This window comes from Bactrocera oleae, chromosome 2 (assembly GCF_042242935.1).
Source record: "Bactrocera oleae isolate idBacOlea1 chromosome 2, idBacOlea1, whole genome shotgun sequence".
Lineage (NCBI taxonomy): Eukaryota > Metazoa > Arthropoda > Insecta > Diptera > Tephritidae > Bactrocera > Bactrocera oleae.
The window spans coordinates 72,727,823-72,742,656 of NC_091536.1; the positions used below are offsets into that span (position 1 = coordinate 72,727,823).

The 14,834-nt window shown below is 33.8% G+C and overlaps 3 protein-coding genes across 3 annotated transcripts; 1 reads left to right on the top strand and 2 right to left on the bottom strand.

The window, feature by feature from the left end:
• Positions 1-545: 545 nt before the first annotated feature.
• Fkbp39 (FK506-binding protein 39kD) lies at positions 546-2,380 on the top strand. Its single transcript, XM_070105635.1, has 5 exons — positions 546-710; positions 853-1,087; positions 1,154-1,371; positions 1,428-1,481; positions 1,544-2,380. Exons 1-5 carry the CDS (start codon positions 701-703, stop codon positions 2,107-2,109), a joined length of 1,083 nt encoding a protein of 360 aa, XP_069961736.1. The 5' UTR covers positions 546-700; the 3' UTR covers positions 2,110-2,380.
• A 164-nt stretch (positions 2,381-2,544) lies between these two features.
• Positions 2,545-4,455, bottom strand: mRpL9 (mitochondrial ribosomal protein L9). The gene is made up of 3 exons (XM_014237016.3): positions 3,457-4,455; positions 3,036-3,362; positions 2,545-2,961 (listed from the first exon to the last, which is right to left on the bottom strand). Exons 1-3 carry the CDS (start codon positions 3,526-3,528, stop codon positions 2,596-2,598), a joined length of 765 nt encoding a protein of 254 aa, XP_014092491.1. The 5' UTR covers positions 3,529-4,455; the 3' UTR covers positions 2,545-2,595.
• On the bottom strand, positions 4,452-14,162 carry ea (easter). The gene is made up of 8 exons (XM_070108442.1): positions 13,507-14,162; positions 10,318-10,520; positions 8,266-8,464; positions 7,466-8,198; positions 6,923-7,023; positions 5,614-5,810; positions 5,286-5,529; positions 4,452-5,185 (listed from the first exon to the last, which is right to left on the bottom strand). Exons 1-8 carry the CDS (start codon positions 13,571-13,573, stop codon positions 4,452-4,454), a joined length of 2,478 nt encoding a protein of 825 aa, XP_069964543.1. The 5' UTR covers positions 13,574-14,162.
• Between the last annotated feature and the right edge of the window lie 672 nt (positions 14,163-14,834).

The window sequence follows — 14,834 nt, forward strand, 5'->3', positions numbered from 1 at the left end:
TTATACAAGCAGCCCTTACGAAAGAACTCCTTTTAAAGCTTGTTTAGACTTATGGTACACAATAAATTTATAATAAAGTTAGCAAAAATGTGTCAAAACTGATTTTATTAAAATGAATGTTAAAATGCAAATAGTTATTTTGCTATAATTTTTCATTTGGGATTTTCGGGAGTAGCAGATTTATATGTCAGGATTATAGAAATAACGGTAAAAGTTTTGGTAGTTTCTGCGAATCTTAGCAAAAAATGAGGATGTAATATTGATTTGGTCTAACCGATTTATGCGGTAACTGTCTCATTTATTAAACCGCTGAACCCTAATTGCGCAAGATGCATATGTACAGAGAATGTAGATTATTATTATTCTCTGATTTGTATATATGTAAATTGTTCATTAGCCGGTTACTTAACCGAGAGTTGACTTACAGAATAGGTAATGGAATTATTCAATTGATTGATATTAGCACCCTGTAGTTATACATAGAGGCGCATATGGAAAGCAACCCTGTCTCTCCACTGTCATTTCACGCGGCATACCATCGCGTTCACTTTTTTGGCAATCAGTTGTAAAGGAATTTTATTACAATTTCTTTGCCGGTATCAAAGCATTGTTTAAGGAATATTCATCTTCTCCGACTTTTTAAAGCGATTTATTAATACAGTTATTTTTAAAGCATACTAAAGGACAAATTAATAACAAAATGTTTTGGGGTAAGTTTCTTGAGTAATTGTTGAATAGTCTGCTTTTGTAAGAAACAATTTCACCACGTGTTTTTTTTTTATTCGCGCGGGTCAAAAGCCCCACGCCATCTTTGCAAAAATATTTTAATGGCATTTATCATTCAATATTTAGGATTAAATTTAAAACCAAACCGTAAATATACACAAAAAACAAGCAAACCGTTTCACATTTCTTTGGCGGCTTTGGATACCGATTCTGCATCAGATGAAGGCGGTAACCAAATTTTTATCAACCACGATAATCAGAAATTTTTGATTTGTACATTGCGCAAAGGTAACTGCGAGCAAGTTATGCTGGACCTGAATTTCGGCGAAGGAGATGAAATTTGCTTCCAAAGCATTGGCAAGTCTTAAAAATAATAAATTTTAAACGGATTGTCTGAAATAATTTTTTTTTTTATCTATAAAGGTAGCGGAAATGTTAGTCTTACTGGCTACCTAATTGATAAATTTAACTTTATGGATGATGAAGATGACGATGACGAAGAAGAAGAGGAAGAGCAAGATATACAAGATCTTCGCCAGGCTTTAATAAAAAAAGCCAACGCCAAAAAGGCTAAAAAACCAGCAGTTGAAGAGGAAGATGATGATGAAGATGAAGAAGACAGCGATTTTAATGGAGAAGGTTTAGGTAAGTGATACATATGGTTGAATGAGTACATAAAATAACGCTTTTATTAACAATAGATGAAGTCGAGGAGGACGATGATGATGAGGATGAAGAAGATGGCGAAGGCGAAGGTATATTTTAATTTTTTTATTACACATTTAACAAAATATTTATGTGGAAAATATTTCAACAGATGAAGAGGACGATGAAGACGATGATGAAGAGGCCGAAGAAGATGAAGAAAGTGAGATTGAAGAAGTCCAGCAGCCAAAAGCTAAACAGCCAAAATTGGATAAGCCTCAAAAGCAACAAAATGGGGTTGCAAAAGAAAACCAAGCTACTGTAGATAAAAAAGGCAAGAAGGATAAAAAGGCAAACAAAGTTGAGCAACAGAAGCAACCCCAAAAGAAAGCTGGCGGGGAACGCGTAATAACCGGTGGTGTAAAAATTGAAGATGTTCGTATCGGCAATGGACCAGAAGCTAAGTCTGGCAAACGTGCTCAAGTGTATTATGAAGGCAGACTTAAATCTAACAATAAGGTATTCGATAGTTTGAAGACGGGCGCTGGTTTCAAATTTGGTCTTGGCCGTGGCGAGGTCATTAAGGGTTGGGATGTTGGAGTAGCTGGAATGAAAGTGGGCGGTAAACGTCGCATCACTTGTCCACCACATATGGCATACGGCGCACGTGGTTCACCACCAACAATTCCGCCAAACAGCACACTAGTGTTCGAAGTAGAATTGAAGGGCGTGAATTAGAACTAAATATATTCCTTTAATTGTTTTTTTTTTTACTTAGCATTTATACATTTGCGGCAGTTCGCATTTACGTTTTTTTATGTTCGTCTTCTTGAGATGCAAATAAGTTACAAACTAGTTATTCCTTGTATTATCTTCATTATTATTATTCCTTTGCATAAATGTGAAAATGTGCAGTAAGGTAACTAGAACTATCCTGATATATGAGCAACACTCCTTGTGAATAATTAAAAAATAAATACATTCGAAGTACTGTTTTGTAAAATCTCAATTGTTTGATAATTTGAATTTTTTTCAACTTAGTTGAAGTAACCACTTGATTTGTCATTTTTATTGAATAGTTCAAATTGTAAAAATTCATCCCATCACCATTTCCCCCAACTATTTGTAACGGGATATAAAACATTTCATATTCAATAAAAAATATTACAAATATTTTATTTTTTTAGGTAGTTTATTTAATTTTCATTATTTATTTTGCATATACTACTTTTCTTCTACTTTTTCTGTAGGTTCTTTAGAGTTTTCACTACCGAAAAGTGGTTCTGAAGGATTTTTCCAAAACTCTGCAACATAAGGCAACCGTTCACTAGGATCTGTACTCCAATGATGGATATGACAACGCAATTGCGCCTTTTCCAAATTATTTATGGTAATAGTACAATAAAACTCTTTGGCCTCTTTATTCATATCTGGACCTTCAATACATTCTTTTGGCATAGTAATGCACTCTTCCGGACAATGAATACCGGCCTTTCGAAGGGATGCTCTAATGTGCCAAGGTTCGACAACCCATGGCTGATCCTTATTCATAACCACAGCCAGTCTAAAACGTTCGATAATATTTATCGTCTATGAAAATCAGAATACATTAAAAGTGTTTGTAAATAAATGATAAACACTCTTATACATATGCATATACATACGCGCTGGGCAAATGCTGAGCTATGGTGCACTGTTTTTTTCTCGTCCTCGGTTTTGGTGTACAATGCCATATTTTCTTCTGTTTTGTACACTGCCAAACCTGGCAGCAACAATTTATTATAGGCGAAATTGGGTCTCACCGACACCACATCACCTTTATCACCCACACCTTCCACATACGTTTTTAACACAACTTCTAAATTCGGACGACGTTTCACATTTCTATCCTCGACCAATTCATAGATGAAATGTTTGGCACGCAATTTTTTGGGTTTAGCGTTCGTTTTATGCAACAACGGGTCATATTTGCGCTTCAACACAAAAGTTGTCTAAAAAGAAATATACAGCGCGTAACGCATGCGAGTGCATTGGTTATGTATTAGCTTATATGAAATTTCAATGAAATAGATTTAAAGTACCCACCCGCACTTGCTGCTGGACGGTCGCTGCACTTTTAAGTAAATTAATAGAATTACTGCACCATGATTTCAACATGTTTATTCAAAAAGTTATGTTATTATTTTTTGCTAATTCTAATTTTAACAAAAAATACAGTGACAGAAAGTAGACTACCGGTGGAACAGCTGTTTCGCATGACATTTCTTATGTAAGTTAAGAAAGTCTCCATTTGCTAAAGCAGAGTTGTTAGTAACAAATACACTCTACATATCCGGTTCAGTGCAAAGGAAATGTTTTGCGTTAACATTCAGTTTTATTTAATTTTTGATTATCATGCATGTATTTGATTGCATATTTGAGTATGAGTATATTTATCACTGAACTTTTATTTTAAAATGTTATTATAATTCGGTTTAAACATATCCATAATTAAATCAATTTATTTTTTTAATAAGTCACAGTACGGTAAAGATTTTAAATAGGTCCTAAAATTATGAGAATTTCTTATTTATTATACAGTTATTTTGAATGTGCAATACCATACGAATAATTGTGCAGAACAAAATAATTTACGACTACTATAGTCAATAATTTAATTATCGTTAAAAAGCAAACGGTAAATATAAAAAATGGTATTACTCTCCATATCCATGTCTCATATTCGATGCAATCGTCTACAACTAATTTTGTACGCCCCTAATGTCATTTGCATATTACATACCTTTCTTTTTACCAACAACAAGTTTGACACTACTTTACACCTTTTCAAACTAAACACTAAAATGTGCACAAAGCAAAGTATTAGTCTAAACGATAAAAGAAACGGAACAAGCCCCAGGTACTTTTCTTAAATTGAAATGATCTTGCGACCTAAACTAGACACACACCTAAGCGCATTATATATATAAATATCTCTACATGTATGTGCATAAACACGCGTACAGAAATTACAAGAATGGGAATTTGCCTTCAACGGTAAACATAATCCTTATCTAAGTATGTAAATTATTTTGTGCAACTTAAGACTCAACTGTCGCTTGTATCCAGTCGACAAAGTGTCCTACCCGCGTATAAACACCTGGCCAACCTTCTAGGCCGCATGACGCCGGTCCAAATGAAACGATGCCAATCAAAAAGTAATACGTACGTCCTCTGCCCGTCGTGCCCAGTCCGATGAGTGGGCCGCCCGAATCACCACGACAAGAATCTACACCTTTCTTGCCACCTGCACACATTTGTGTGGCCTCTAATGAAATACTTTGCATCGAATAAACATGACGACATTTTTCCAGCGGCACTCCAACGAGTTCGGCTTTCAATTTCACATTACTGCTCGATTTTGATTCGGTTTTGCCCCAACCGGCCACGTCCATGATGATGTCATCAAAGGTTGCGGTGCGCAAATTATCGTTTAATGGCAGGCAAATGGGTCGTATGAAATCGGTGAATGTGACTGTATTCTTTAAACGCAAGAGTGCGATGTCGTTGACTTGATTTAATGAATTTGGATCATATCGGGGATGTGGTATGGCACTTTCCACGGGCACGTCGATGTGCGGTGGCGCACAGTCCTTTTCGCCCCGTACATCTACTTCGCAATCTGGATTTGTTTTCGTGTCCCATTCACCCAGACGTACGGCGGAAACCAGCCAATCCTTAGGCAAAGCTTTGCCATTAACACAATGCGAGGCGGTGACAATATAGCGGGAGCTGATGAGGGAGCCGCCACAGTGATGGCCACTACGACCGAATGCTGAAAGAAATATTAATGATACAAATAAATTGCTTGCACTAAATATTTTTATAAAAATTATTTACAATAATTGAAAATAATAATTCTCTACATCTCTTACGTTTTGTGTATTCTATTAGAGCCATCCAAGGATATTCATCGATTTTTGTAGCATTGCCACCATAAATTCGGCTTGACGTCATCTGTCCGCATTTACTGGGACGTGGTAGTTTCCTGGTTTTTGTGGACTCCATCGGAGTCTTATTTAAGAGTACAGCTTTCTTGAAACCTTGTGTCGATTTGATAGGTTTTACAGTAGCTTGTGTCAGTATAAGCGGCGTGCTATTTTGATCGGGGCAGCAAATCTGAGAAAATTCTTTATTATTATTTGAATCTTCTTATTTCGGTGTTCGGTTGGCATCAATTTAATTTAAGTTTTTTTGACTCACCAGCACTTTTCGATTGAGATAACCACATTGGCTTTGACTCAAGTATAGTCTATTCACATCATGTAACGGCTGATTTAGTAGCAATGTGTATAGCTTTTTGCAATGTTGCAATATTACACAGGAACCGGACCGACCATTTGGCGTGATGCAGCGTCCAAAAGTCGCTTTCCCCAACGTTTCATTATGGTGGTTGTACACTAAAAATCAAATATGCCGCATTTTTAAAAATTGTGAATTGAATGATGCAATAGAAACAGAGAGAGAGGGAGTAGAAAACATAATCAGTGCAACGGTAATCACCATGCAAAACCAAAGCAAAGAACAAAGCCGTCAGTGGAGGCAAATAGAGAAATTTATTGCCACAATCCTGCCTATAACCTTAATATAAATGTCGATAGTCTTGAATGTTAAACACACTTCTCAACATACGATTTTTGTCGTTAAAAGACTGAAGCACCAAAAACTTAAGATATAAGACTTTAGGTCTGTATCTTAACTGCTAGCTATCAGGGAGAAGAAAATTAACAGTTACTCTCACAAAGAGCGATATAACAAAAGGTAAAGAAAGGGAAAACTGGCAAGAACATATTAAAATGTTGGTTTCTTTTAATCACTTCATATCAACACTTCAAAAGCAATCAATTAAATTTTTATTTTCACAATTCAAAACAATTAAAACAAACAAAATCAAAGCAAATGCCTCAAATATCGCTTGTATACATACACATGTGTTTTAACAGCTGTTTCTTCATATGGCAGTTACTATTTTCTGCTAGTTGAAATTTAACTAGCAGAAACTAGCAGCTCTCTCAGCTTTTTGTGCTCTCTTCTGCTTATTTCTGCTGGTTTTTTTTTGGTTAATAAATGCTTTTCTAGCAGACACTTTGCTAGCTAGTAATAGTTAGCAGTTAAGATACACACCTTTTAAATCTCCCTTATATGTAAATATAATCACCAGTCTTTGCAACTAATTACATAAATTTTCTTCACATCTCTGGTCTTTCATACTTTATTTAGCAAATTTTTTTGTAAACAATAAATATATATTAGTTGTCTTCGATTCTCGATTTTTTCGCATGCTATCTTTGAGCGCAACTCTTTTGTAAAAAATGTTAGATGTTATTCAATTATCGCTTGCCGAATCGAAGACAGTTATTATTAGTCTTATGTATTTAAGGCTAGTTTTGGCACCATACATACTTATGGGCACTACCAACGAATCACCAATTTTATTAACTAAATATATTTCGATAAATTATGCTTCTGGAATTTGCGATCTCACAGATTTGATAATTTTGTTTACACTTACGCGCTGTCGGCAAACTGCTACTAAGCGCACCCATCAAGAGAACACTTAAAAAAACTTGTCTTAACATCTTGAATATGTTTTGGTCACTGCCTAGCGATTCAAATCAAATTTTTAGTGCACCTGTGCTCACACTTCAAGGTCATTTCAACTTCAACACGACACACTTTCGCGAATCTTGTGCAACGCCCTTTTTTATGGCGGGTCAGGTAAGCGTTTTGAAATGAGCATAGAAAGCGACATTTGTTCATTCTTTAAATCTTGTGAATAACCTCCGCAATTCTACAAGTAGAAGAATTTTGCACAACAACGTGTGACCCGGCACTAATGCCTGTTTCATTAATGTTGTACGGTTGAATATGGTTTTTAAGGAATAATTAAAGTCTACACTTTTGTAATGACAATGTACGTAATTATAAATACAAATATTATTTATTTGAGTGTGTATAGTACATGCGTCTACATATGAGTATATATGTATATAATTAGGGTATGTCAGCAATATATATTAAGAATCCTATTAATAATATTCAATATTGTGCAGACTAAGGTTGAATGGTTCCTTCAATCCAATCTATAAAGTCGCCAACTCTTGTGTAAACACCCGGCCAACCTTCCAAGCCGCAGGGGGTTGGTCCAAATGACACAACGCCTGCTAAAAAGTAGTGGGACAATGCTTTCTTGGTGTTATCCAAACTGATTAATGGACCGCCAGAGTCACCACGACATGAATCCACACCCGCTTTTCCGCCAGCGCACATTTGTGACGATTCCAATAGTATATTTTCTGTTGCATAACGGTCATAACATTTGCTTAGCGGTATTCCGGCGACCTCGGCTTTCAGTTTCAAATTACTAACCGATTCGCTTTCCGTCTTACCCCAACCCGCCACGTCCATAACAATACCATCGAATGTAGTCGTACGTAGATTGGGGCTGGTCGGCAGGCAAATGGGTCGAATAAAGTCGGTGTACTGCACATTTCGATTGAGTCGCAACAACGCTAGATCATTAATTTGATTTTTCGAGTTGGGCACATACTCTGGATGCGGAATTGCCTTTTCCACAGCCACATCCATATAAGGTGGAGCGCAATCCTTTTCGCCACGCACATCGACTTCACAATCGGGGTTCGTGGTCGTATCCCATTCACCAAGCCGTACGCCGCTCAATCTCCAGTCTTTGGGTATAGCTGGGCCATTTACGCAATGCGAAGCTGTGATTACGTAACGTGAAGTGATTAGCGAGCCGCCACAGTGGTGTCCTTTGTTACCGGTAGCTATGAAGAATATTAGAAATTTTGAAACATCGATTTAAGAATTCGTTTAGTTTTAAATTAAACTTACGTTTGGTGTATTCTATTAAAGCCATCCATGGGAATTCATCGATTTTCGTAACATTTCCGCCATAAATACGATTCGACAGTACATTGCCACATTGACCGGGCTGTGGCAGTAGATTACTCGGCGCGACCGATGGTGGTGTAGTGGGGGTTTGTATCGAAGGTACGTTAATGAAATCCCGGTAACGATCGGGGCAACAAATCTATAATATGGAGGTTATAAATATCTAAGTGTGTGATAAATATATAAATTTGTAAGACACAGATTTTATACCCAAGCATTACTTATCGAACGATGGCACAATAGATGACAGGTTGCAGTGCATAAGTCTATACTAAATTATTGGGGACTTAAAAACACTACTTAATACACAAGTTTAACGGTTTAGATAAACAGCAAACGAGTTATACAAGTATTTAGATTTAAAAGCTAAAACTTGCTCAACTCTTACTTAAGGAGCACGCCCTATTTTGAAAAATAAAAAAACAGCTTTCATATTTCGATAGGTTATACTTTTAAAAATAATATATTAAAATTTTACATCGATATCGCAATAATTTTCATCAAGTTATCTTTAAACGCGTTTATATAAAATTATTTTTTTCTGATTTGTTTGAGTGATTACTCGGAGACACATGATCCCATCACTATCAAATTTTATGCATGTTTTTTACATACAAGTAGTACCATTTTTTTATCCGAATCGAAATAGAATATTAACAGGCCAAAAACGACACAAATTTTCAAACACCGCCATTTTGTCAATTTTCGATTTTATTTCAACCGTAGGCCATTGAACGAACAACATCTGATGGTAGAGATTTGTTTAAGTTTCATCCACGACGAAGGCCGGAATCACTGCGGCAGTGGAGGACCTATTTATTTTAGCGCCGTCGGAAATCGCGAGCAACTTAAAAAATATTTATTTTTTTCTTAAGAAATTTTGCTGTATACTCTTAAGGTATGTTAAGTACTACCCTTAATTTTTAAAGCAATTGATACAGTCGTTTTTCTTGTTTCATTCCAAAAGTTGTCTTTTCTAGGCTGTCCGACGTGCCCCGTCAGTTTTTATTAGAATACTGATTCAAAAAGGTGCCAAAAGTTTTTGATTCATTTAGAGAAATACATAAGTATATTATGATAGAAAAAGCGGGTGGGGTAAGTAGGTATGATTTAATTTCATTTCTTATAAGAATAGAAAATATATGTATATAAGAATTCTGCGGCTAATATAGTTTATCAAAAAAGGCACCATTAGCCAAAGGGTTAGGCTTTGTGTGTCAAAACTTCGATTTTTTTTCTTAAAATAACTTTCAAGATCCTAAAAATTTTTCGATTGCTAGATAGAAAAAATTTTGTTTCCTTGTTTAGTCCAATGCAATGTCGAAGCCTTTGAGTCAGTCAGCTTCAGCACGTAAATCTTTTAACTCGGTTTTCTCGAAATTGAATTTTTCAAATCGAGTGAAAATGTTACTCGGAGACTATCTCAAGCATGTATTTGAAATTTTAAATATAGTTTCACAGTAAATAACTTAATCTTTTTTAAAAGTACGCCAATTTGATTAATAAAAGTCCAAAGGAAAGTTTACATCCCATTTTTGATTTTGTAAGATAGCACGAGCTCTTAGAAACATCGTCGAGTGTCGATGCTCTCTTGAAAAAGATGATTTCGAAGATTAGACCGGTAGTTACTATTTTGTCTAAATATGTCAATATAAATATTTTTATACAAGTAGGCCTTGTTTGTTATAGCCTAAGAGAAAGAAATCCGATTCATTTTTCTTTTGACCGAGAATAAATGATCAAATTTAAAGCTTTTTAGGGCTCTATACTGCTTTTTATACCCTGAACGGGGTATATTAAGTTTGCCACGAACTTTGTAACACCCAGTAGGGAAATGTCGGTGACCCTATAAAGTAAATAACATCTATTTAAATATTTTTTTCCATTTTTGTTATTATGAAACTATTTCAAATACGTTTACATACATATATATTAGCATTGGATATAAAATTCTCTCACATCTCATAAACGAAATTATAATTTTAGCCTTACCAGCACTTTGCCATTTTGATAACCGCACTGACTCCGACTCAAATACAAGCTCTCCGAATGTGGCAACGGCGTTTTCAGCAGCAAATTGAACAGATATTTACAGTCGTCGAGGATGAGGCATAGCGCCCGCTCACGATTCGGCGTAATACAGCGACCAAAGTTGGGTACATCAGAGTGCTCATTGGGGAAATAGAATTCTGTGTCTTCGAATTAGATAAGCAATAAAGTTAATAAAAAAATGGATTTACTAAATTCCTATTTAAATGAAATACATACTTGATTAGTTTAGTTGGATGTGGAAAAGTGAGTTAAGTTTTGTGAATACTGGAAAGATTAGCCACTACCCCGATAATTATGTGTATGTGTGTGTATGTTATTGCCTCTGTTTACATTTTGTTTCAAGTGTTTAGTATGCATATATAATATAAACAGAATTCTTTGAAATCCACAAATATTTCTCACTTTAAAAACTGGTTTACTATTATACATGGCTCATTTTTAAATAATAAATTACAATAATTAGCCGCTTTCATTATTTTAATTTGACAGAACAACAAGATTTAAGCGTCTTGCATGCAAATTACTAAAGTGATACATGTCTACAAAGAAAACAACAATTTTTCAAAAAATAATTACGTTTTTCGAGGGATGTGATCCACGTTTTTTTAACGTGAATCAAAAAGTCATCAACGGACAATCTGGCACTAATCAAAGAAAGAACTTTTATACCTTCTTGTGAAACAGGTATAAATAAATCATCATACAGCTGAGTCCAGTAGGTGGCCAAGCTCAATGGCAACCGTCTAAAGTGTCCGAAAACATTCGGCCAGAAAGGTTTTAGCTAACAATTTTTGGTATTCATATGGAATTATTTGCAAAGATTACCTCGAACATGGTAAAAAAATAATCAATAAACATTTATGTGTTATTGGATCTTTGGAACGATGAGCCAAAATTGTTCAAATTGTTAGGCTTGGGATATTTCATCCCATTTATTTTGCTAGCCTTTATTTAATGTTGGAACTTTTTATATTGATTTCGTATGCACAACGAACTCATAAATTATTTTGATAAGAAATTATGGCACGGACTTAATTAAGTAATTAAGAACCAATTTAATCTGCACGGCACTGAGAACTCCTGGAATTCTCATTCTTTATAATATTTTTAGTACAAAAATATTGTCGAAAAGCAAACAAAGCAAGTGACACCAATAAGTTAATAAAACTACCTATTGAATCGTAAAACAATCAGATATTGTTTTCAAATAGAACTTCAAAAACCCATACTAACGCCAACAAAGTTTTATTAATCATCGGAAACTCGTAACATTTCAGCGAATAGCAACAGTTTTCATATAACTTGGTGTTCAGAGTAGCTTAATCGCACAAGTGACCACATACATATATGCATGTACTTATTTATAAATATATGTATTTTCATGAGAAAATGCTTCAACAGATAATATTCAAGCACGCAAGATTTTAAAGAAATATAATCTTATAATATAATACAATAGTTTTTAGCTTCAAATATATTCAAATTAAATTTTGTTCTAAACTGTTCAGTAAAAAATTTCGCTCAAAAGTAAACTCGTAAAAATTACTTTTGAAAATATGGGTTTTCAAATATTTTTCACCAATTTTCAACACCTACTAGACTCACGTTTCACCACCAGAAATAAAAATATTTACTTACAATATTGAATATTGTAATTTTTATATTGTCAAAAATTTAAGCAATTATTAAAGCAAATAGGTTTTAGAAATATTTTACCAATCGCTGACAGTTAAAACCCCAAAACCAGTAAGTTAATAAGTAACACTGAATTTTTTGGGAAATACCCGAAAGATAATGTGACATGCGAAGTAATAACGTGTGAAATTCATACAATGAATATATGGGCAATAATGTGTGCGTTGTGTATTGTATAGATGTAAATGTGTTAAAATATTGTATACCATACATACATAAGATATAGATAAATGATTGATAGACTGTATTTAAAATCTGCGACTTGAAGATGATTTTAAGCGCTTGAATTTGATTGATTGCTTGCATTTAGTCATTCTAATATATTATATGTAATAAATTACTAGGGCTGTTCTTATAAGCATGATTTTCTCCAAAAGTATATTGTGCAGTTTTTATGGAATTGGAGCAAGGAAAGGATTGGGATATGGTATAATAATGTTGAAAATATGTTTATGCAATAATATCTAGGGCCTAACTTTAGAAATACTTTTTGTTTTAATATTTGAATGCACGCATTTATCAGAACTTTCACACATTTATGAAAGTGTGTAATATAAATAAACATGTTAAAAGATTGTAATTAATATTTTATGATTACAGTGAAATTTATGTAAAATATTTTCTAATTGAGAGCAAAACAGTATTTAGTTTATATTCTAGACTAATCTTTAAAATGGGTTTTTCGTTTTTTTTTTGTGGATTGCAAGCAAGATTAGTAAATATAATAAAAAATATAATTATAATTATAACTTGGGGTATAATTAATACGGCTTTAAATATGCACTGTCATTACAATAGCTATTTAAAACCATTTACATAAAATTGTATTTAATTATATTTCATATTTTGATTATTGATTTAGCAATATTGTTTTATTTAGCATTTTATTCTTTTATTTTGTACTAAATATACAGCTAAATTGATATAGATTAAGCCAAAGTAGCTTTCTTCATAGAGTTTGGATTAGATTTCCGCATAAAGTTTTTCGGCATCGGCAACAAGAAGTGAGTGTTTATAAATAATTTCGTATTCATTAAATTAAAAAAATGAATTCGCGCCAATTGAACAGATTTCCCACATTTATAAATAGTGAGTTTAGCAAACAAAAATATTTTTTGTACCTTACCAAATGAACACCCCTAGTATTATATGGACAAATGGTTGTGTGCTTGTATTATTTAATAGGTGCATCGCTATAAACTTTTCCTCGCTAAAGTGTCAACATTTAATGGTTTTTTTTTTGTTGATAGATGTAATTTATGATTCATATTTTGATATACCTATGTACATATATAGATATAAATGAAGTTACAATTAAACAAATGATATTTTGTGAAGTTTTTTACGACTTTCTTTAGTAAAAGACTATGTACATATGTAAATTTACACTACTTTACTTAAATGATTCAGATACTGGCAGAATATATGACTTACGTGCAGAGGATAAACCACACAAAAAGGCAGCAAAGAAGAAGACACTAATTAACACCGGTTTTAACATAGTGAACTGGTGCTAGTCTCTGCTAATTCAAAAATAACTCTCGCCTTTGTTGTTATATTGTTCTTTTTTATGAATTTTCGGTAGGGCGATATTATATTATACGTACAGATGTGTATATATTTCCATTTAACTATAGTTTTTATACTTCAGTACAAACAGTTTTTATGGTTTTTCGTTCAGTTTTTTTGTGTTTCTTACTAACTACGCTTTTAATCAATTCAGAATTCACATAAAAAGTCAATGTACTCAAAATAGAATCGATTATAATATTTTCGATTTTATTTCACAGTAAATTTCACACCGAAACTTTTTGTTTTTGTTACAAATTGAATGCGTTTAGCTCTGCAATTATTATTATTTCGATCTCAACGAGTTTATAATTTGCATTAATTAATTAATTCACAAGTAATAATCAAATCCGTTTTTTATTGGCGTAGCGAACTTAAGCGCGTGAATATTTTTATTGTTACCCGGCGGCCGAATACTGGCGAGTTATAGCAAGAATCAACTTTGCACTTTCTTATAACTGAGATTACGACAAGTGTCGTTTCACATCACAAAGACAACTGAGAACTAGAGAAGATGCTGTCGGTAAGTCTACTCTAAAATCTGCTGAGCGGTATTTAAAAACTTGTTAGTCGGCACAAAGTTTTCACAGCAATCCGGCGCTTAAGTGTAGATTTACCAAGCTTCTCACGAAATGGCGATTATTACTAGAGTTATTACAAGCTTTTGTTTTTGTTTGCGTTTTTACATAGCGTTTGCATGATACTGTTGATATAAGAGAATGCACAAAGCGGATTTCTCTTAATTTTTGTTTTTTTATATGAACGTAAGCTTAGTTGTTATAATCGGCATTATATGAGCAGAAGGACGCTTTAAAGATAACTCTCTCACAATTGAGAAGCGTAAAATTTCAGTCAAAATTAATTGTCAAGCACAATAGACCATAGATCGCGGTGCATACCTCTATCCATATTTATCTATCTATCTAATTGTCAATAAAAATTTACTATGCACTAAAAATTTACAGAAGATCTTAAAATATCTACAATTAAATCGTATTTCGCGATATTCTTGTTTTGATTCTAAACCTTGTCTACCCACATCTCACGACTAAAACTTGTACTGCGCGTGCGCCTCCCATTCTTTATTTAAGATTTTTATACCCTCAATAGGGTATATAAAGTTTGCCACCAAGTTTGTTACAGCCAGAAGGGTACGTCGGAGACCCTATAAAGTACTATTCACATAAATGATC

What these genes read in the sequence shown, in the direction of transcription:
- Fkbp39 (XM_070105635.1), top strand. An exon ending in TGCTTCCAAAGCATTGGCAA is followed by an intron (nt 1,088 to 1,153) that starts GTCTTAAAAATA and finishes CTATAAAGGTAG; the next exon opens with CGGAAATGTTAGTCTTACTG. An exon ending in AGAAGATGGCGAAGGCGAAG is followed by an intron (nt 1,482 to 1,543) that starts GTATATTTTAAT and finishes ATATTTCAACAG; the next exon opens with ATGAAGAGGACGATGAAGAC.
- ea (XM_070108442.1), bottom strand. Translation starts at nt 13,573, where the DNA reads ATGTTAAAACCGGTGTTAATTAGTGTCTTCTTCTTTGCTGCCTTTTTG. An exon ending in ATCAAAATGGCAAAGTGCTG is followed by an intron (nt 8,465 to 10,317) that starts GTAAGGCTAAAA and finishes TCCATATTATAG; the next exon opens with ATTTGTTGCCCCGATCGTTA. An exon ending in TCTAATAGAATACACAAAAC is followed by an intron (nt 5,186 to 5,285) that starts GTAAGAGATGTA and finishes TATTTCTTTCAG; the next exon opens with CATTCGGTCGTAGTGGCCAT.
- mRpL9 (XM_014237016.3), bottom strand. Translation starts at nt 3,528, where the DNA reads ATGTTGAAATCATGGTGCAGTAATTCTATTAATTTACTTAAAAGTGCA. An exon ending in CCGTCCAGCAGCAAGTGCGG is followed by an intron (nt 3,363 to 3,456) that starts GTGGGTACTTTA and finishes ATTTCTTTTTAG; the next exon opens with ACAACTTTTGTGTTGAAGCG. An exon ending in GCTCAGCATTTGCCCAGCGC is followed by an intron (nt 2,962 to 3,035) that starts GTATGTATATGC and finishes TGATTTTCATAG; the next exon opens with ACGATAAATATTATCGAACG.